General features: G+C 28.9%; 1 protein-coding gene across 3 annotated transcripts in view; it reads left to right on the top strand.

Annotated features, from left to right (window-relative positions):
* The first annotated feature begins 282 nt into the window (after nucleotides 1–282).
* Nucleotides 283–21,469, top strand: part of LOC136982375 (myosin heavy chain, clone 203-like) — a 38,577-nt gene continuing 17,390 nt past the window's right edge. For 2 of the 3 annotated variants that reach the window (XM_067278858.1, XM_067278861.1), the window contains exons 1-8: nucleotides 283–364; nucleotides 6,524–6,627; nucleotides 8,873–8,979; nucleotides 10,039–10,874; nucleotides 13,239–13,338; nucleotides 15,056–15,185; nucleotides 20,926–21,001; nucleotides 21,080–21,274. In XM_067278858.1, the coding sequence (XP_067134959.1) occupies nucleotides 6,548–6,627; nucleotides 8,873–8,979; nucleotides 10,039–10,874; nucleotides 13,239–13,338; nucleotides 15,056–15,185; nucleotides 20,926–21,001; nucleotides 21,080–21,274 (1,524 nt within the window). In that variant the 5' untranslated portion in view covers nucleotides 283–364; nucleotides 6,524–6,547. Of the gene's footprint in view, nucleotides 365–558; nucleotides 733–6,523; nucleotides 6,628–8,872; nucleotides 8,980–10,038; nucleotides 10,875–13,238; nucleotides 13,339–15,055; nucleotides 15,186–20,925; nucleotides 21,002–21,079; nucleotides 21,275–21,469 lie in introns of those variants that run through there. The other variant, XM_067278860.1, reaches the window with a different exon arrangement.

Raw genomic sequence — 21,469 nt, 5'->3', positions numbered from 1 at the left:
ATCGGAACGATGGAAAAAGATCCGCTTAGTGTCCACTGACTTGTGAGTGGAAAAAGCCAAAAATAAAAAAAAAAAAACCCTATAAAATTAATTAAAAGTTTCGGTAACATTATCCATTAAAAATTAAAATAAATATTTTTAAATATTTAAAATTAAGAAAAACTCTGGTAATTTACTCAAATATTAAATTATTAACGAAAGTTTATTTTAAACATAATTTTAAAAAAATGTTTCGAAGAGTGTCGCTAGTATCTTATTTACTTTCTTTCAATGTACGTCGTCATAGAAACGTGAGAGAAATGATGGGATGCTGAGTTTATTGAATATGTTAGATTTTAGTTTATGATTCAATATTATTTTAAAAGTAAGTAAAATATATTCTCTTTATTTCATGTTAAGTTGAAATTATTTAATTTTACGTAGTTATTATTAATTAAAACAGGTATTTAAATCGATAACTTTATGTTGTTGGAAAGTTTTGAGGGAAAATATTTTATCTTTCGCAAGATAAAATATTTCCCCGTAAACAGATTACAGATTACATTAGAAAGCACACAACACACTTGATGCTTGCACAATACATTGGACATGACGTACAGTACGGTACAATGTATTGTGTGCGGGTAAAATCAACTGCATGAGATTTGGCCTTGAAATTATTCAAAAGCTATAGTTGGATGAATCGAATGAAAAACTGAATGATCAGCCAAAAGAATTTTAATACGTGTAAAGGTAAATTTTTAATTTAAAGATTTAGATGAAATTTATCGATACAAAAAAATGCCCCATGTACTAATTGTATATATTTATTTTTTTTTCCAGTAAATGTATTAGTTATAATTTTTATATTTTGTTTATTTTATTTTTATTGATATTTATGTAATGAAAATTATAACTATTTATACCAGAGTCATTGTAGCTAACCCCTTTTGCTATTTGTTTTTTTTTTTCTTTCTTTGAATAAATAAATAATTGGAAAGTTTCTGTATTTATAAAATGCAGTCTTAAAGATTTTATTTACAGTTATTAAAAATAATGTTAATTTATAGGTATAGGAACAGCTATGGGCTCTTGCATTATCTGCCATTGGGGAAAATCCCAGTTTTCGTTCTAAATGGCCCCGTTTATGATATGCTGACTTCGTAGATGACATATATGCATACACTTTTTTTAATATTTAATATAACTTCAGAAGAAAATATGATAACTAAATTAAATTGATAATCATTTTTGGTAAAAACAATTTAAGGATTTTACTTTAAAAGTTTATTATAGTAGAACACTGAGGAAAACTGTAAGTGAATACACTGTTTCTTTTCTCATACTGTAATTCATAAAAGAAAGTTTAAATACAGGTAGGCCTCCTACAGCGCGGTACCTTTACAACGCGTTTTCGCTCCAATGCAGTTAGAAAAACACAGAAATTTTCTTACAATGCGGTTTAGGGTATTTAGAAACAAATTATCATTCACATAACAGAAAAATCACAACGGATCACATAAGTGCAGTGGAACTTGATGAAACAAGCTCAGATCTTGAAATAAGGCCAGTCAAACATTCTCGAACAAATATAATAAGTGACGATGAGGACTGAATTTGTGAGCATAACATTATGTTTCTTTTTGATTTTGACTTGAAATCATAATCTTTTTAGTTTTTATATGATGTTGAATTTTATTTAAGCTTTTTATGTACATAAATTTAAAAAATGATGAAAATGTTACACCATAAAAGGCAGTTTTTCTCTTTTTAGAACTGAATCCCAGTTTTTGTATTAAGTTGGTGTCTCCTATAATGTGATTTCCCATAACGTGGTATTTTCAAGGAACGTATCTACTGCATTATAGGAGGCCTACCTGTACACTGATTCCCATGTTCATGAATAATTGGGACCAAGTAATCCATGAATGTCAAATTCTCAAACTTCCATTATTCCTAATAAACCAAATGATTGCTGTATTCCCAATTATTGTTCAATTTTCAATGTTAAATTTGTAATTTCTTCGAAGACTTTATGTATTAGTACTGTTTTAAAAAATTTAAAAAAAAAATGATTTTGTTAAATAACTATACTGTGCATACTTCAAGTCTTTTTATTTAATCCAAAAGGAAAAAAAAGACAGTAACATGATAGACCCTGTACAAATGAATAAGTGCAGTAAACTTCTAGCATTGAGCATGCTCAAACATCCAGTTTGTGCAGACACCAACTCCCATTTACTCTATGTAATTTCCAATGGAAATCCCGAAAGGTCAAAACTTTTCGTGAAAGTTGAAATTTTGATGCATAAATTTTCAATCACGAATGATCAAATTTCTGAACACTGAAGTCCACGAACATAAAGGATGTAGTGTACTTCAAAATGATAATATGTATAACAAAATAATTTGTTCCCGTTACCTTTTATCATTTAACTTCAATGTGAGACAAACCATTTGTATTAAAATGAAACTACAGTAATACACATTTCAATCATAAAACTATTGTACATACTGCTTAATGGTTTTGAATTTTTTTTTTTTTTGTTTAGTCTTTGCCTTGGCTTTAAGTAAAACCACATATACCAAAATAAATGGAACTCCTAATTCCTGTGATGCTTTTGAAGTAGTTTTCAGGACAGATATTCAACTAATATATTAACTTCAACATGTTTCTGATCTTGCTGATGTTTTTCCTGAATGATTGTCTTTACAGATTTAACAAGAATCATTAGTCATACTTTAAATAACTGATACAGTATAACTAAATGTAAAATGTAGAAAGAACAACAACCTTTACTTTATCCAGCAGTAAAATTGTAACAAATAATTGTTTTCGAGTTACTTAACGACTCATCTTTTACTTAACTGCACAACACACCAGGATGAATATAAACAAGTAAAACAGCAAAGCCATATTTGGGACAAGACTGTCTCGAAGACTCACTACTAAGCGGAATCACTTTGACACTCAAGGTGGGGTCTCGTTCTCATTCTCCAATTTTCTTTGGTATCGCTGGTTTTGAGCACGATCATTCAAACTTCGTCTGCCACAACCTTAACCACGAGGTCATCCATGATGCATTTTCGGTGAAATTAACATATCCACTGTTGAAATTTCTCTCTGTTGCCTGTCTGGGTTGAATTTTTGTCGATGCCTAACGAAATTTTCCATTTTTGAAAAAAATAATCCTGGCTATCATATCGTCCGAAATTATTTTTTTATTTTGCACAAACAAAATATGTATATTAATAAATGTAAAAAGAAAACAAATTATATTTCGGAAATTAATTTTAATATAAAATTATTACGACTAGTGCTATCTACTTTCAAAAATGTTCCGATGCTGAAACAAGATATCTCAGGTCAACCGGTCAAGGTCCAGCACGTGGTGATCAGAGATATGTTGGGAATAACACGGGACAGGTAAATGGGTTTTTTCAAAGATTCGTTTATCAAAATTCAATTTAGCAATATTCACTTTTCCAACTTCCCAACGAGCAATGCGTGTGCAAATCTCGCACTACTGCCTGTTTGTAGAGAGTGTCGCCATTTTGTATTTTATTTTGACTCAGTTCTCGGTCCCCTGAGTACCTACAAGTCTGGTTTTTTTATGCACACATGATTTGGGCACTTAATACTCTGTGCCAAATTTCAACTCCTGACATATACTCCTTCATACCTCTAAACTGGTTACCCAGCCAGCAGTACAATTTTATAAACAAGACACAGTCTCGTCAAAAATGCAACTCATATGAACCAATTAACCAGTGTGAATACTATTAACATTTGAGTGACGAAAGTGTTTTATAACCTCTTCTGGGTTTTTCTTCAGGCTTCTTTTTAATTCAAAACAGGCTGGCAGTTACCATTCAATTACCAAATTGAATGGTAACTGCCAGCCTGTTTTGAATTAACACTTATTTTTAAATTCGATGGAATGTTTGCATGCAAGGTCTATTCCATATGTTTGAACCTGAAGATGATGCATTAAGTGACTCAAACATTTGTTTATTAAAATTTTACTCTGGATAAAGTAAAGGTTGTTGTTGACTTTCGTATTCTTCTTCTTTTTCATATTAACCTATCTGTAATCAAAGAAAATATGATTTTATAAGTATGATAGAATTTTAGCTGACTATGTAGATGTTGTAGTCAATCATATGGCTTTGTAGCAACACTTTACGGATGACCTAGCTATTCATCAATAGGATAATTTTCCTTGTCATGTTGCCTGCATATTGATAGTGTTTGGTATTATCACAACACAAGCATATGATATGGAACGTCGGAATACAAACATCCAAAAGGCAAAGTTAGCCTAGAACCTTTAATTCAGTTCGGAATCTTTTAGATTAATTTAGACTGTTAAATGCATGAGAGGAGAAACCTCTTAAAAGATAAAGTTCAATTAGCTGTTATTTTAAGGAGTGAACAGTAGAAAATTTTAGAAAATGCATCAAAAACTAATATTCAGTAGAGATTAGAAGATAAAGTATTAATAGAAGGCTAAAGATTTCATCACTTTTTACTTGTTTTCTAGAAAATGAAGGTTATTTATAGTTCAGTAAGTGCATTATCCTATCATTAACCAGATATTATTAGTGAGATAGTATATTTTTTACATTACATTTGAATTCATATAATGAAGTTTTATAAAGTATATCAAGAAGAATCATAAAAATTTGATCTGAAATCAGTTTTGTAATTTAGTTGAAGACAATTATGGATTAAAGGGTCATAAAATTATTTAAAATCTGGTTTTGAATTAGTTCTAAAATAAGAACCAATGTGTAGCATTGTCCTCTCTTGACCCTTTCAAAAGTTCAAATACTGTAATATGTTAAATATTTTTCAATTGTTTGTTTTTGGAATAATAAAATTCTAAAAATATTAGTTTGCTAATGCATTATTATTAATTTAGAGTTTACATTAAGATTTAATTCCTTGAAATTAGGACTGATTTTTTCTTAAATTTGATTTATTAAATTATATTTAAAAGTAAAACTAAAATAGCACAAATAGATATCTTTGTCTATGAAAGATTTCTATAGACAAAGATATCTAAGAGTTGTTTTTTTTTATATAAAAAATCTTTTATGAAGCAAATTACTATATCACCAAGAATTGTTTACAGCTTTAAAATTTTTTGTTTTAACAAACTTTCAGTAATTCCATGTCTTTAGTTAATACAGGGATAGGAAGTTGGTGGAAAAAAACCCACGACTCTCGAGTCGTTATTTTTTAAAAGACTCCCATAAAAAGATTTGACTCCCCACTCAGACTTTGACTCTCCATTTCTGAGTTAATATGAATCAGTTATATTGATAGTTATTAAAATTATTTTACTTATTTGATAATTGTTAAAAAAATTATGAATGCTACAGAGATGATATTGAAAAGCTCTATCTAAATCTTTAATAATCAAAAATTAGAAATTGGATTGATTAAAACATTCCAAAAATGATATAATAAATATCAAATAATTGAAATAGCTTTTAAAATTGTCTAGAAATATTTGGTTCAAATTTTTATTTTCTTCAATCCTTAAATTGTCACTAGGTTTTCTTATTTATATAGAAATAAGGAATCAAATTGTGCTTATTCATATAGCAAAATACATCTATAAACAATTAATTAAAAAATGTTTCTGACAAATTTTTGTTCTAAATGTTATCTTACATTGTTATTCCTCCAAAAAAACAGAAAAATCAAAGGCAAAATAAAGCTTTAAAAATAAGTAATGCTTTATATTATCTTCATATTTTATAAACAAAATGTAAATTTATCTAGTTACAAGCTTTTTAATCAGTATTAATTATTTACTGTTCTATTCCTAAAAGTAATTTAGAACAAAAGAAGAAACAGTACATTCAGATATTGAGCATCTAAAAAAATTGTATAGTATTGTGAAAAAATTTGAATAAGGAAGGAGTCAAATTTTAAGTACACCAGCCTATTTATATCAGACTATAGTAGAGCATCAATTATCTGAAATAGTCGGGGCAGGACAATTTCAGATAACCAATTACACTTAGTAGGGAAAGAATAAAAAGGTAAATATATTAAATAAAGTAAAAAATACTTGTTAAAAATGAGCACTAGTCTTTAATTGCGATAGACAACATACAGTAACTTTGAATTCAAAGTAAAAATACATTGATACTGCAGCTCAATTGCAGGCCTATAGAACAATATAACAATTGTTATTATATAAAATCTTTATAATTTCTGGAATTAGTACTGTCCAAAGTCAATTTTGAATAATTGATTTTTGAATAATCAATGCTCTATTATATCCTAATTTAAATTAATATAAAATATTACTTTGAATATATTTTAAATTTTAAAATCTATAAATAAGCAATATTACTCCTTTTTTTTAAAAAAAATGAATATTTAAAAATTTTTATTTAAAAACTTCAGAAATATGTATATATAGGAATTGAAACAATTTTTTAAAAATGTTTTAAAAAGTTACATAAAATAGCATTTATTTATTTATTGTATCACTATAATTAGTATAAAGCTTTTAAATTTTAGAAATCAAAATCTGCCTATGTGAAAATGTTTGGTAAATATGGATCTGAAGAAGCATTAAATTATAAAACTAACAGCAAAGAAAATCTTGAAGGTAGTAATGCAGAGTAAGTAAAATTATATGTATTATTTACATATAACATATTTTGTCTATATAAAATCAATATTTGTTATATATTAATAATTCAATCTAAAATCAGAATTAATTTTTCAACATTAACTATTTTTAGACAGAAATAAAATGTAAGAAGCTCAAAAGATAAAACTTCCTTAAGGAATCAATAATATAAAAATAGTCTATATCTTATAATTTATATTATTTGAGTTTAGTCTTGTTTTTATACCAAGTCAAAATTATTGTTTTAAAAAATATATTATGTTTTAAAATTGTATTTAAAATATTAAAGATTGCATTAAAATAATAATAAATTCTTTATTCTCTATATTTTACAAAAGATAATGTTTGAAAGAACAAGGGATTACCTCACCCAAAGACTGCATAAAACAACAGCCAATATAACAAGCAACAAAGAAAGTGAAAACATCATTAAAAAAAATTAAATAAATAAATAATAATAATAATAACTTTCCTGTGGTCACCACCTGGTCGTGGTGGGAGAGCCCAATAATTTTACTGATCCATAGGGCAATGCAGTCTGGAGCACAAGCTCCTGGTAGGGACACCCATGCCAGTAAGGTCTATGGGGAGAAATGAAGCTAAAGTGACCACACCCACATTCTGTGGGGATATTTATCATGGTAGTAACCAGATCTAAGTATGATACCGGCTTGAACGTAGCCCAGGTTAACGAGGTCCATGTTCGTGGGTTAGGCAGAGGCTCACATTCGAAAAATAGGCCACAGTCTCCCTTAGTTACCAGTGGCGAAAGCAGCACCGGCCCAAGCATGGCTACTGCAATGCCCTCAACAGATGTGAGGAACAACCTAGCCTTGGTGTTTCTGTGGCAATGCATCCACAGACGACAAAGGCTGGAAAACATGCCAACGGATGAAATGGACAATAGAAATGAATGCATTTATCATTCATACTTACTTCACCATCACGAAACTCAAAACAAACACGACAGCATACAGACAACAACTACACCATAGATTCATACAACAATATCCTCACCTCACTGTCACCGAACAAAGGGTTGTTAATCAAAAAAGAACAATTATACACAACAACCTTATTCCACAAACAACACTTGAATTTATCAAACAACAGGTTGCTGATCAAATACATCAACAGACAGAAACATCTAACATTAATGAAGATCACATAACCTGTCAGGATAATCCAGCAACAAGCATTTTGATAATAACACACACACAACAACTACCACTAATGTTACTACAGACACTTCCTCATTCATCACTGATAACATAGATATAGATTTAGTTAATACGCTCTCACTTACATTTCAGGAAACACTCACTAAATATACAGGTATAGATCCCACACAAAGACCACGAATACCAAAAATCAACACGTCAAAGTTAGTAGGAAAAATACTAAATTATGTAAACACTCACTTACTACCACACTACATTCATTCAATTTCTTCACTGTCAGGCATTCATACATTAGTTTATGCTGGGGTAGTCACAGTAGTGACACCCCACTGTATCTAAGACTATATCCAACTGTAATTTTGAAAAGAATTGTAATCAAGACTTTTAGAGAATCAGCATTAGTATCAGAATCATTAAAAAGTTTAGTATCATCCCATCACTATTCACAACACAGAAGACTTGTATAGCATACAATGACTAAGTTCCCAGTTAATTTGTTATGTTTCCCTTTGGTTCTCTTATGTCTTTGAACTGAAAAATAATATATGGTAAATTAATGATATGTATTCTATAAATGAAAATATCTTTTGATACAAGTTAATTTCCCTGCATTAAAATTAAGTCAAGAAAAATATTTTGTTGCAAAACTTCATAGATGTTTTGAAAATATCATTCAGTAAACAGTAATTTCTATTGAATGATAAAAGACATTAGAAATTATAAGTACTTTACATGTATATTTATTTTATAAGTTAAAGTTTAAATTTTCTTGTAAACAGTTTATTCTCTAAATGTAAAGTAAATTTGAACTCTTATTAAGGAGTTTGTTTTTTTGGATTTAGAACATCAACTGCTTAAAAGAAAATTTATTTTATGAAACAGTAATGAAAAACTCAAAGTGTGTAAGATATCTATGAATAGATTTTTAAATTTTGAAAAATTTTTAGTGTTTTATTGAATTTCTCTCTATAATACTATGGCCATGACTTAAAAATGTAACTTTCTTAATTTATGTAAATTTTGAAAAACTTAATATTAAACATTTTTTTATAGTAATCAAACTCCTTCAAATAAAGAAAATACTACTCAACAACAGCAAAGCATCCGACCTTTAAAACCACCAAGACGTAAATATTCTCTCCAGACTACATCACAAAAAGGTAAATTTTATATTAAGTACCATAATTTCCTGCATATAATCTGCAGGAGCAGTTTTATATTGACTAAAAAGTTTATGCAAACTTATGATGATCATTTATTTGCTTCTTTGGCACATGAACAATGAAATGTATGCAATTTTTAAGAATGTTTAATTATTGAAAGAGTATTTTCAAATTTAAAAAAATTATATCATCCAAACAATCAGTCACAGTTGCTAATAGAACTGTATAACAATTAAATGTTATGATTACACAATTGTCTTATATACTTAGGCTACTATATTTACACACCACATAGACAAGAGAATAAAACAAAAACATCTAACATGATTTACTTGAAGCTTCTTGTTTTTTAATTATTGTTTCTTAAATCATATAATTTGATAAAATAAGAAATGTATCTTACGGAGATAGACAAATCAAGTTTTTCAAATAGTCATTATACAGAATGCATTTCAGTTGCATACTATTCTGTAAGATGTCACTGGTTTTGAGCAAAGTCAAAATTTGTATTTTCCTTTAGACTTGATTTAAGAAACACAACATTTAACATTTTTAATTTAGTTTATAGATCATCTTTAGGTTTCAAAATTTTAGAATGGAATCATTAGAAAGTTAAGAAAATTAAGAATAAACATTCCAAAATGGTCAGTTTTTAATCAACATAAATATGAATTAAGAAACCTAATATACAAACACACAATGCAATCTAAGAAAAATAAAACTAAGATGAAATAGAACTGGCAGATATTTAAGTTGAGCTTTTAGTCCATGCTTCACAGCGAGAATTTCTACATCTTTTGCATTCATCTCTTAACTTTTGCTTGAATATTTTTGGTTGTCACTGCCTTCTTGGGCAATCTGATATTTCTGATCATTCTGGCTTGATTTTTTGTGATTTTTGCATCTTCTGCATTTCCATTTTAAAATTTTAGAAAACATTAATTTTTATCAATATTTATCTATCAGCTTTAATTTTAATATATTATTTATAAATGTAGAAATTTTAGTATTTAATTATTGGTATTTGTAAATAATCTTGTGTAAACTTTTTTCCAGAAACTGAATGTACTACTGAATTAGAATCAAACTTAAATATCAGTAATTCTTTATCACCAAAGATTATTAATTCTGATACAGAACAAATGTATGTTATCAATTCTCAGCATGAAGATATTAATAACACTGCAGAAAACGAGAATATATTTAACACTGAATCAAATTATTTTGATAGTAATTCTGCAGAATATTTTTCTGTTCCTAAGCATACAATTTCAGATCAGAATCTTTCCTGGGACAGGCAGTATTCTAGTTTGCAGGAAGTACTTATAAATGGATCCTTATCAAAATCTAATTTAGAATCTAAATCAATGGGAAGTACCCCATTACATTCCTTGTTTCATACAAATTCATTTACATCATCTTGTCACAATGTTTTTTCTCCAGAAACATTGTATTTTACTTCAGCTCCATATCATTCTTCTTCAGGTGTTCATTCACTGCCACCATTTATACAATCTTATTCCCCAAGAGAATCAAGCTTTGAAAGACTGAACAGAAAGGAAGAAAAATATTTCTCAAAGGAAACTTTTTATGACAAATTACGAAATGATAATTTTTTGAATTCTATAGTAGCAGCTACTAATAACTTAAAACTTCCATGCCATCGTCGTCATCATAGTGATCCAGTTTTATCATGGGATAATAAATTGACAAAGAAATCAATGGTTAGAACTGCTTCTCAGCGAAGTCATTCCTTTATAGGTCCATCACCAAATAAAGCATTTAATAAATTATCAATGGAAAATTTAAAAAATCAGCATTATTTAGGTGGAATTAAAGATCCAATTCTTTTAAGTGCTGAAGTTAAAGCTCTTCGAGAAATCAACGAAAAGGTAATAAAATTTACAATTTACAATATTATTTTATAAAACATTTGAAATATAATATTTTGTTAAAGTAAACTGAATTATTAATAGATTTGCATACATTTAAATCTAGTTATCAATCACATTAAACAATCACTTAATTCTTGAAAAACATTAAAAGATTTTGTTTGGATCACATTCATCTTTAAGACTGTGTAATTGTTTGTTTGATTGAAAGAAAAAAAAATGATATATTTAAGAGTGTTTAACATAAGTATGATATAAGTCAAAATATTCTTTTTTTTTTCTAATTTTCATAGTAATAATTAAAAATCATTTTAACATGAACTATATTTCTTTTAAATCCATAAAATGAAAAAAGTAACTAAAGTTATTTAAACTGTTTTCTATAGTAAAATTAAAATGACAGTTTAAAAAATTTATTATTATTAATCTAGTAATACATAAAATTACAATAATAAATACTTTAATTTTCATCCAAATAGAAGTGGAGTAAAGAGGACATTATTTACATCTTGATTTTTATAAGAATCAAATGCTTTATAAATTTTTTATATTTGGTTACAGTTTAAAAAGCAATTAGTTTGATTCATTTCTGGCAAAAAATATCAATAACTTGAATAATTTTTAGTTTGATTTATATTTTAAAGCTTCAAAGCAAATCATATGATTATTTTAATTTGAATATATTAGTTTTTAATATTTTTATTTCTGTAATTAACTTAAGACAAAAATTAGACATTTTTAAGATAAGTTTATTATGAATTTGAAGTTATCATATTTTTATATTAATATAAATTTCAAAAATACAAGTCTTTTAATGAACTATAAATTTTATGCTATAGTTTATAAAAACATGACTCAGTTTATCAGTTATTTTCATATTATTAACCATCTGTAAAAACAAAGTTACAAATTTAACTATGATTATTTTATATCTTTTCTTTATTTATTTTTTTTTAATCATTCCTTCAATAACACAATTTAGTTCAAAATTCAATGTTGTAAATGGAATAAGATGTTTATGTATAAGTAATTCAAATATATATTAAACTTTTATTTCAATATATTTCAAGAGTAAAATCTTTTATGACATTTCAAAGTACTGGTTTCAGTTCTTGTTTCTGTAGAAAACTCATAGTAATATTTTATATTTTATTCATCTGAGAGAAATATTCATTGATTTATATTATTACTCTGATTACTAATTTTAAAATTAAGTACTAGAAAATTGGATTAGAATTTTTAGAGTTTGACTCTCATCAACTCAACATTCTGTAAAACTCCATGTTGTTAAAAAAATACTTGTAATATAATTTTTACCTGTATAACTTAACACTAGGATCAAATAAGTTATTTGTTCTTCACTGATGACACTTAATAATAGCATCAATTACACACACTAACAAAGAATATAAGCCTTTTTTCAAGATGCTGCTGCAAAACCCACAACACAAATGTCATTAACTTGAAAACGGGTGAATTCTCTGGACTTGCTTAGCATGCACCACATGCTTCAGAGAAAGTTTTGACTTTCAATATACTTTTTATGTGAGAACAAATATGCCAATAATAATTTATTCTAATGTGTAAACTCTTTTATCATTTGTGTTTGCTTTTACATTGACAGCTAGTAGCTAGCTGTTTTAAGTCAGTGCCATGCTTGTGGGAACTTGATCACTTGCTCGTGTGGATGTTTGCCACAGCAAACAAACATGCACGCATGGCATCATTCGAAGCATTTAACATGGCCAGATTGTATCAAAAGCTTGTGGTACCCAGTCAGCATACATGTATTGTGTACAGGGGTGGATCTACATAGAAATTAATAGGGCTTAAGCCCTGGGCCCCCTGAGTCAAGGGCTCATAAAATTTAAATTATCATCATAAATTTTTAATACTTTTTCATTATAATATATTTCATGTGTAGATATAATGGGCTTTATAATAGTCCATACTTTTTTATTCATACCAAATAATGTTTCTGCCTATTGTTTAGTGCTAGAGATAGGCCTATTGTTCTTATAATAACTTTCAGCATGCCCAAAAATTTTGGTCAGGATTTGCCCCTGCTTGAAAATAGCCACTGAATAGCGAATATTTTCAAATTAAAATTTAACCATAAATAGAAATAGTCACTATTGGTACATAGTTAATACATATATGCATTTGTATATATAATTTTTATGAAAATTTCACTATTTAGACTAGCATCATCGCTAGCCGTAAAACTTGTCATTTTTGGTAACTCTTCACCATCTCAGTTCACATTAAGTTGAGTTTACAGGACTCTACTGTAATTCAAATAATATCTAGAATATAATTTATATTATATGAAATTAATTTTATTATTTTAAAATTCTATTATAGTTATGGCAACATCTTCATTCAGTCCAGTCTCAACTTGATATACTTCAAAAATTTAAACATGTTTCTAAAAGTGATATGTCAAGGCCTACACAATTTGCAGGTATAATTTTAATATATAAAAATTGTACTTTTTTCATATCAATTAAAATTTTAATAGCATTCAGTAGCTTCTAAATGGGTTGTTTTAACTATAGTTAAATTTTATTTGTTGTATTATGAATATTTTTAAAAAACAAATGTTAAAGACAAACACAACCAAAAATTTTGCCCTGTTTATTTCATGTTCTTTTCTATGCCATAGGAAGATTAAAATATCACTGTGTAAGTCTTTTATTGTAGGTTTTTATTTTATAGAAGACAAGATAAAAATTTATTTGTGAGGACTCTACTTGGCAATGCTGGCAAGAAGTTTTAAATGACATTCCTTCACAACATTATAAATTTTTGAGATTTAAGTTTTCCTTGCAGGCATTATAATGGTGGAGCATTTTCAGGCACAGATAGATTGTGGCATCACCAAATCTATTCCTCTCAAATAAACTTTTCATTTTATCACTGTATAAAATTGCTAAAAATCTCTGCTTAGATTCTTAAAAACTATAAGTTTATTCATATAATACTGTTGTAGAATAAAATAAAATTTTTAATATTTAAAAATTACCTATTTTCTGTTTTATATAAATTGTAGACAATTGTAAAAATTCTAAAAATTAAAACTATTAAAAAAAAACTTGATTTTTACTCAAACCAATTATAATTTTTATAGTTAATTGGATTTTGACAAACTTAAAATAAGTGAAGGGTTCATTCAAATAGTTTATTTGCTCATTTTGGTATGTTTTAACATTAAAATAAAGGAAAAAATTGTTCAAAAAGCTACAAAAATCCCTAAGATTAGAATTAGTTTCTTGTCAAAAAATTATTTTTGCTCCCATTGGGAAACATTACGTTACATTACACAGTTTACTAATTTTCTTATATGCTGTAAAAGCAATGCCTAATTGAGTTATTTAGATTGTGTCTTTATTTATGTCATTGATGGACAATTGAAACAATTTCAGATTTTAAACTATTTATTTATAATAAAAACATTTTAACTATTTAATAATTTTAAAATTATATATTTAAATACAATTACAAATAACTTATTAATTTAAATATGACATTATTAATAAGAGAATTTTAAAAATACTTTAACTTTCACATTTTATATGCCAAAAAGAAAAAGTAATATCTTACTTTTATGTATCTGAGAAATTACGAGAATTTAGCTTAAAAAAGGAATTTTACATATTGAATAATTGAATGATCATTTAATTTTTTAAATCACTCAAATACTAATTATTTGATTATGAGAATTACTATCTGACTTGATGGCCAAAGCAGTAAAGGCATCAACCTACCATTATGGGGACTTGGAATCAAGTCTGTGCAGAGAACCTAGGAATTTTTCAGGGGTCAGACTGTCAGATCATGTCCCTCACAACTTGGCTGTCCTATTGCATGCCTGGAAAAAAGGTCCTCTTTGTGCCCGTAAGGCAAAACAGACAAAAAAATCATCGCTACTAAAGGTATTATTTTGAAATGAACATCACAGATTCACACTTTTCAGTAAAAATTTAAGGTCCAAATTGAAATTAGAATAAAGTCATATTCTAATTAAAACATTAACTTGTATGCTTCATTTTTATTTATTTTATTTCATTTAACAATTTATTGTATTGACAACATAATGTTTTTAAGAATAATGTTTAAAACTAAAATTGGATGGAAATTATATTTTAGCTTTAAAAATTTTATTACATAATTATTTATAGATTTATTAGCGGAAATATATTATGCACAAAAAGAAAGGGACCAAGCCATGCAGGCAAGACTTCGGTTAATGATGCAAGAAAGAGATACTGCTGTTAATCAGTTACAGCAATTACTGAAATGTTTGGGAAGGTAAGACAAATAAATTTCATTAAATATGAAACAAATTTTAAAAATTATTAAATAATAATTTATAAAATATCAAACTATCATAATTTTGTATGGATATACCACAAAAAATTGCTAGAATGGAAATAAAACTTTTACATAACCTACACTACTGTATACCATGCATCTCTGAAGTTACTATTGAAAACTTGATATAATCTTAATACTCTGTTTCCCCCTCCCTTTTTTTTTTTATTGTATTTCTGTTAGTTCATTGTAGATGTAATTACCATATTTATTTTCCTTGTAAGAGACACTGTTATATTGAATACATAATATTTTTAGGCTGCAATTTTCATTTCCAATGTTTGTCCTTTTTTTAATCTTGAGAACAGAGATAGATGAAAATTGAGACCAGATATGGAAATTTTAGGGGCTGGAGGCCCCAATTAACTATATACAAACTTCCAGTCTGGACCAGAAGTCACATAGTTTCAATTCAAAATTTTCTTGAGAGTGTGATTAGATAGTTGACCGACATGGCTTGGTTGTTATAAGAAGTATGATGTACAGTACAGGAGCAGGACATCACTAAAATCCAGGCCAGGTATGGAAAGCATAGGGCAGAGATGGCAAACATTTTTAAGTCTGTATGTCATATAGTAAGCATACTTAGCTTTAAAGATGCTTATGTATGCCAAAGTTTTTAACTTCAAATAATGATATTTAAAGAAATTAAACAAATAACTTATACTTTAATTAGAATAGATGTAAAAAAAGCTGATTGAAAAAGGATGAAGAAGTGATAAACCGAAAGGATGATTGAAAAAGATAGATGATAAATCAAAATCATAAGGTACATTATGTGCCAGCTGATTTCTCCGTATGTGCTACTTTGGGCATGTGTGCCATAGGTTTGCCAGTCCTGGTTTAGGGGTTTGAGACCCTGTTTGACTATATACAGGGTCCATACAGACCTGGAAAGTCAAGGAATAAGATTTTTAACAGGGAAAGTCAGGAAATGGTATCAAATGTCAGGAAATCTGCAAATACCTCAGAATCTGTCTATCATGCTTGCTCTTTTTTGATCTGAATACTTCTTTAAATGTAGTTTGGAATAGGGGGGGTTTACAAAAACGAGTGGCCAAAAGAGTGGGAAGATTTGTTGCACTTATATCTTGTAAACTATAAATGATAATCTAACAATTAAAATTTTTGTTGGATAGAGGATTTATGTTCTTATTTAAAATGGAGAATAGTGGGAGTGTGTAGCTGTGGGGGGTTTGAAGTTGCACATGAACACTAAAAATGATGCTGCCACACAGCATTTGGGAAGTGTGTAACTTTGGGTTGCAAAGAGATAAGACATTGAAATTGGTGTTGATTTGAACAGAATGACAGGATCTACAATATTCTTTAGCAATTATAACCACCAAAATAGAATTTGTTAAGTTATAAGCCAATAAGTGTACGAGTTGAAGAATATTTTCATAATGTCAAAGAAATTGCAAAGGAAATATGAACAGAAACATAACATCACTGGAAAGAAACATTTAAAAAGAAGCAGAAAAGCTCAAAATGACTAATGCCAAATGATGCAAATTGTATAGAGTGTAAGAAAGGCGAGTGTGTCAACTCTGATAATGCTTCAAGTGCACCACAACCTGAACCGATAGATATTGACTTGGAATTTGATAACCACTAAGACTTTATTTGTCTACATTTTATCCTTCCTTTTATAACAGAAAGACAGATTCAGGCCTTAAACAATTGCGATTGTGTCCCCGTACACAACCCTCCCAATGTTTTACCTGTGTGACATCTGGTTAACCTATTGCAATCAGTTGATACCATGGGGGGAAAGAATTGTCAGTTGGCTTAATGATATTGTGTACAGGACATTTTGGACTGCATGGCAGACTTCATGTATTTTTATTCATTGTATTCTTTGCTGCTAGCCATGTGCAGTATGTGGAGATAATAATCCTGCCAATTTTGATGGATTTGATGATATGAGATATGTCTTTTCTCTAATTGCAAATTTTTATCTTCAGATATCCTGTGGAATTTTGGAAGTATACCAAAATATCGTCATAGAGTTAAAGTCGTGTTTTCAAAAACGCCATCGACAATGATTCACTTTTTCACCAAAACTCCCTAACTCTCATTATAAGTTTCAGGGGGGGGAAGAAATGTAATGATCTTGAATGGGTTCATGCTGGACCAAAAATAGAATTCAATGAGTGATTTCTTCCTCTCATGAAGTGCACAAATTTTATTATGTTTAAATTATTTTGAATTTTTCACCTCGAGTCATTTACTTATTTAAATAAAATCATGAATTTTTTAATATGACATAGCTAATTATATAATCAATTTTATGTGAAGTTTTTCATTTTTTGTAAGAAGTGAATAAAATGTTTTTAATAAAAAATTTATATAACTGTGTACAAAATGGGCTTAAATAGACTTGACCAAATATTACATAATGGAAAGGAGAAATGCAGAGACCTTAATAGGTCAGGGGAAAATGTCATAATTGGTCAGGGAATCAGATGGAATTACCTGTGTGGATCCTGTATATATGAACTTCTGGTCTGGACCAAAGTCACATGATTCTTTTTAAATTAAAAGATGATTAAAAATTGCAGCTTGGCATTATGATGATGATAAATAAATACTTGTAAATTTACATTGATTTTTTGAAAAAAAATAAGACTTTACAGTATAAGATAAATTTGGCTTATAAGGCATATCCTATATGCTGTATGCATCTTACACCATATTATTTTAAAAAATAAAGTTACATTATACAAACATACTGTGAACCATGGAGGCAGAGCAGTGTGCTCAGACCCTTCTTACCGGCATTGCGTCAGAAGATGGCTTAAGGTGTAGGCGAATGGGGGGGTTGGCGAGGTCATTGATACAGTGTCGGCAATACGTGAAGGATGACACTCAGCACTCAGCTAAGCATAATGATAACATATTTAATAAACAAAATTATAAGTGTGTACAAAAAGATACAATACATCTAATATAAGATATAAGATACAAAGCAAAATGCTGTCGCGGTTTCAGACAGTTCGACCTATCCACGGTTCTATTTGGGGAGTTAATATTAGTTTAACTTATAAACTATTCTAACCAAGAGAGTATTTACATCAGCCTTTAAGTAATTACCTCTATACTGCAGCGACAAAGTCCCGAGAGGTCCTTGGGTAGGAGTGTGGAGCAGAGGTTACCAAATAAAGTTACCAGTCAGGAGGCTTCCTTTGGACGATCACCCTGCTGTTCGGGAGCAATTGTCCTTTTATACAGGTCCCATATGGGAACTATCTGGGGGGAGTTCTGATGTGATGTGTTCTAAGTTTGATCTGTGTGTGGGTGTTGTTTATACGAACTGACAGAAATTGAACATTTCAACAAATTATTGCCATTTTCTATCCAGTATTGTTACTCATTTTACCTCATAATTGTGATAACAGCTGTCAAACAAACAGAATTAATGGCTGGTAGTGACTAAAGTTAGGGTTTAGGCCTATATTACAATTTTAGTAATAATTGTTAAATTGGATGAACATCTAATTGGCTTTTATCTGCTAGGAAATCGAGAGAAATAGGATGTGTGTGGGTTTTTTCCACTTTGTTGTCCTTTCCCCATTTGACCTTTTGTTCGTCCCTTTTTCCCGGGGATATTAGAATTGGATTGGAATATTATTTTAATTAATTAAATTAATTGATTAACTTAATTGCCCCCCTTTTCAGATTCTCACACTATCCTCCACTTTTCTAAAAATCGCACTGGGTTTCTTGGTGTGATTTTTTTTTTTTTTTTTTCCACTAAAACAAAATGTGGTAGAAGTCAGCTTACAGGGGCTGCGACTGTTACTGGTATAACAATTTCCTTTGCAAACTCTCTCTCTAAGTCATATTATTATAACTTAATTATAAAATAAGTCAATATAAATTATTACAATGTACTAGGGTAAAATATAACAGTTTAAACAGATAAATGGCAAGAACTCTTTGAGTAGGTAATCGGTGTGTCAAGGCATGCTGTTACTTTTTTTCCTCATCAGAGTGTCTTGTTACACTTTCCTCTAAATGTATTATATTAGTTTGAAGGTTATCACAGTTCATTAAAAATGCTTATACAAACTATAGAGGAAAAAAAAAGTCGACATCTGGCTCCATCAACTGGATAGTTGGTTGGACTGTCTCCTTGGTTGTTTGCTCGTTGTGAGTAGAATTGTTCCAAGAAATTCTTCAGATAATCATGATGCTGATATTTCAATGGATTCTCATCATGGGTTTCCTTTCAAAGTGGGATATGAGCTTGTTCTATTGGAGGTAAGTGGGTGAAGGTCGAGGGAAAGTAGGGTGTAGTTGACCGTTGACACATCTTTCGTCACGTCAAGTTGATGATCGACTGCAGTTTAAAAGTTCTCTTCCTGGTAGAGGATTTGTATATAAGTTGCACGGGGGTTTCCTGGGAAGGTTCCGATGACACGACTGGTTGCTTATGGTGTGAATGTTAGTTTAAGTTCACAATTTACAATTAGCACGCTTTATAATTAGCAACGTTAATAACCCCAACATATTTCTCAGTGGTTCTCGGGTTTGCCAGAGAACAAGGTATACAAATTAAACAGTTACATACAAAAAGTTTATACTCTCTTTATTATCTATTTCTATGATCTAATAAGTTATTACAGAAAAAATATTTCTATTCGACTATACATACATAGATGAGTCTAGCTGATTTGTCCCTTCACATGCTGTACGAAGCAATAACAGTTCCACCAGCGAAGTCGACCTTTCATTGTAGGCTACCATTCACTGCAAAATGTAAAATAGTTAAAAAATCCTCTAGCGGTGGCATGGCATAATTAAAATTAAAAATTACAATTAATAAAAAAATTGCCGGGACCAATATGGCTTTACAGAAAAAATATTTCTATTCGACTATACATACACTCAAACCTGTTTTTGTGCAGTCTTGTTTTGTGCGATCTTTTATTTGTGTGATTTTTTGTGTGTGGTATATGAATTTCAATCAAATTGATATACTGCACAAAAATAATTGCACAAAACACATTGCGCACATAAAAAATCGCACAAAAAAAGACCGCATAAAAACAGGTTTGAATGTACATAGATGAGTCTAGCTGATTTGTCCCTTCACATGCTTTAACTATTTTACATTTTGCAGCGAATGGTAGCCTACAATGAAAGGTCGACTTTGCCGGTGGAACTGTTATTGCCTCATACAGTGTGTGAAGGGACAAATCAGCTAGACTCATCTATGTATGTATAGTTAAATAGAAATATTTTTTCTGTAAAGCTATATTAGTCCCAGCAATTTTTTTATTAATTGTAATAAGTTATTACCTTACATTACTAACACTGGTAACTACCCTTTAAAATACTCCTGATGCGTAAAGCCTTATTCTGAGGGTCGCATAAAGACACCGGATATGCATCACAGTCTCATTTCTTGTTTCTCTTTGAGATCCATTCTGAACTTTGATTTAATTTTTACATTATCCAACAGGTAGAGGATTTCCTTTAGAAGTTCTATTAACTTAATTGCCCCCCCACTTCAGATTCTCACAATACTGTGTGTTTTATTTTAAATTATAATAATAAAATATAAATTCCTGGTTTTTAGGAATCAAATTATTTTTGATTAACATAATTTATGAATTCTAAAACTGTTATAATTATTATTTATTTATCTGTTTAAATACTTAATGTTTAGTGATTTAAAGCAAGAAAGTGATTCAAGTGATGAAGATGAAATAGAAGAAAGTCTACAAAATGGAAATGATTTCTTGGTAAAATTTCATTGTTGTTGTTTTTAAAATTATTTCTCTTATTTTATTTATTAAAATATTTGTTACTCAATACTTTAGAAAATGAATCTTTTATCACATCAAGGAGTGGACAAGTTATTAAGAAATTTAGAAGCAACTCAAAGTCCAGTAAAATTGATGCATCAGAAAGAAATATTATTAGCTAATGTTTACAGAGCAAGAGATCACAGAAAACATAGATTGTCTCATGAGTTAAGAGTAATATTAGCAGAAAGAGATGCTGCAATAGAGAAGGTAAAAATTCAATGTGTTTCATATACATTCTCATCCTATAACATAAATTTTACATTACAAAAACAATTATTATTATTTCTGATTTATTTAAATATATTATGTATAGAATATAATGTTAAGGAATAGATAACTTAAACTCATACATTTATAAGAAATATAAAAATATTTTTGATAGAAACATACAATAGAGCCTAA

The sequence above is a fragment of the Centruroides vittatus genome, unplaced genomic scaffold (assembly GCF_030686945.1).
Source record: "Centruroides vittatus isolate TY-2023 unplaced genomic scaffold, ASM3068694v2 contig_824, whole genome shotgun sequence".
NCBI classification, from domain to species: domain Eukaryota; kingdom Metazoa; phylum Arthropoda; class Arachnida; order Scorpiones; family Buthidae; genus Centruroides; species Centruroides vittatus.
Note: the sequence above shows the minus strand (reverse complement) of the source record. Positions and strands in the feature narration are given on the sequence as shown.